Below are 1,405 nucleotides of genomic sequence, written 5' to 3' on the forward strand. Positions count from 1 at the left end.
GCACGCAGGGCTCTGCGCATCAGCGTTGGTCTCCAGCATGTACTCCATACTAATTCCTGTGGCCACCTCTGCAGTGTGTACTTGCTCCTCCGTGAAGTGCTTCGGTGTTGCCAGCAATGCTTCCATTTGTCCATCCGAGGTGAAACCCGGGGAGGTGACGACCGGCACTTTCATCGGTACCTTCATCGTCGCGTTTGCTGCTGATGAAATGTGCGCGCCACGGGGGGATCCTCAGTGCGTGTGCATCGGGAGGTCCAGGCCTGGAAACGCTACGGGTACACCGTGTACAACACGTACGAGATCAGTATGCGGTCTGCTACCGTGGTATGAGTGCCATGTGTTGGTCACGGACCTTGCAAACGAGGCAAGCTCGCTGTGAGGCATGAGCGGATAACAACGATGGCAAACAACTCTGGCACATTTCGTTCCAGCTTCATCGAGATCTAAGACCCCATAACTTCTTAACAGAAATACTATAGCAGTACTAGCGAAGCGATAGTAGCGACTGGACTGCAGCAAACATTCCGTTACTGTAGGCGCTGAATTCACGAAGATAAAGGAGCAGAGAACACGGGTTGTCTTCACTGCTGTTCCTGCCCTCCATCAGCGCAGAAACATCTCCGTCAAACCATCCGCGATTTCCTCCGGATACTGCAGGACGACACCGTGGCCACCGTGTTTGAAGAACAGTGTCTTCACGTGGTCTCCTTTGAAAAATTCACGCAACGTCTGCGTTTCACGTGGAGGAATGAGAATGTCCATCGCACTGCCAACCAGCAGAATCGGAAATCCGGCGTCATTGATCGCCGCAAGACGTTCATCTGAAATCCAGTGTGTGCGGACAGCGAGTATCTGGTTGATCAGCCCGAGGATGGATGGCTTAACGCGCGTCGTGGCTCGATCTTCCAGGTACTTGTAGATTACTTCCCGCTTTGTGTTGTCAACCAAGTCCATCGGCTGATCCAGGAAGTCGTCGCTAAAAAGCAACTTCAGCTGTGCCTTAGCAATTTCGTTGGGTTTCTTAGCATCCAAGCTCTCCTTCATCGGCGCTTTGGAGCGAGGATCTTCGTTAAATTTGCCGCGTGTTGTCACCATGAGAATAAGTGACTTTACCCTCTCGGGGGCCGCCAACGCAAGTTCCTGAGAGATCATACCGCCCATGCTGATGCCTACAACGTGAGCAGTGTCCCACTTGATGTGGTCCATCAAAGCCAAAGCATCTTGAGCCATAGCGCTCGTGGTGTAGCGCCACCAAGGCACATCCGACCCTCCCACTCCACGGTTGTCGAAACTCACCAGCTTCACGTTGCGCTTATGGTTGGCATTGTTCCATTTGTGCAGCAGTATGTCGATCAGCGGTGTCCATGCCTCTTTGATAGTCGCGAATCCCATGATGAGGATCACG

General features: G+C 52.9%; 2 protein-coding genes across 2 annotated transcripts in view; both read right to left on the minus strand.

Moving 5' to 3' along the window:
• PPTG_20278 (hypothetical protein) overlaps window positions 1–186 on the minus strand; it is a gene marked incomplete at its 5' end in the record, with an annotated part of 3,320 nt that extends 3,134 nt beyond the window's left edge. Inside the window, one exon of the mRNA XM_008918988.1 lies at window positions 67–186. Within this exon, the coding sequence (XP_008917236.1) occupies window positions 67–186 (120 nt within the window). The remainder of the gene's footprint in view (window positions 1–66) is intronic.
• Window positions 187–415: 229 nt separating this feature from the next.
• Window positions 416–1,405, minus strand: PPTG_20279 (hypothetical protein; the record flags this gene model as incomplete). Its single annotated transcript, XM_008918989.1, has 1 exon — window positions 416–1,405. A coding segment is annotated over one exon (802 nt), but the record flags the coding sequence as incomplete, so codon positions are not given.

Source organism: Phytophthora parasitica (genome assembly GCF_000247585.1).
Source record: "Phytophthora parasitica INRA-310 unplaced genomic scaffold supercont2.414, whole genome shotgun sequence".
NCBI classification, from domain to species: domain Eukaryota; phylum Oomycota; class Peronosporomycetes; order Peronosporales; family Peronosporaceae; genus Phytophthora; species Phytophthora nicotianae.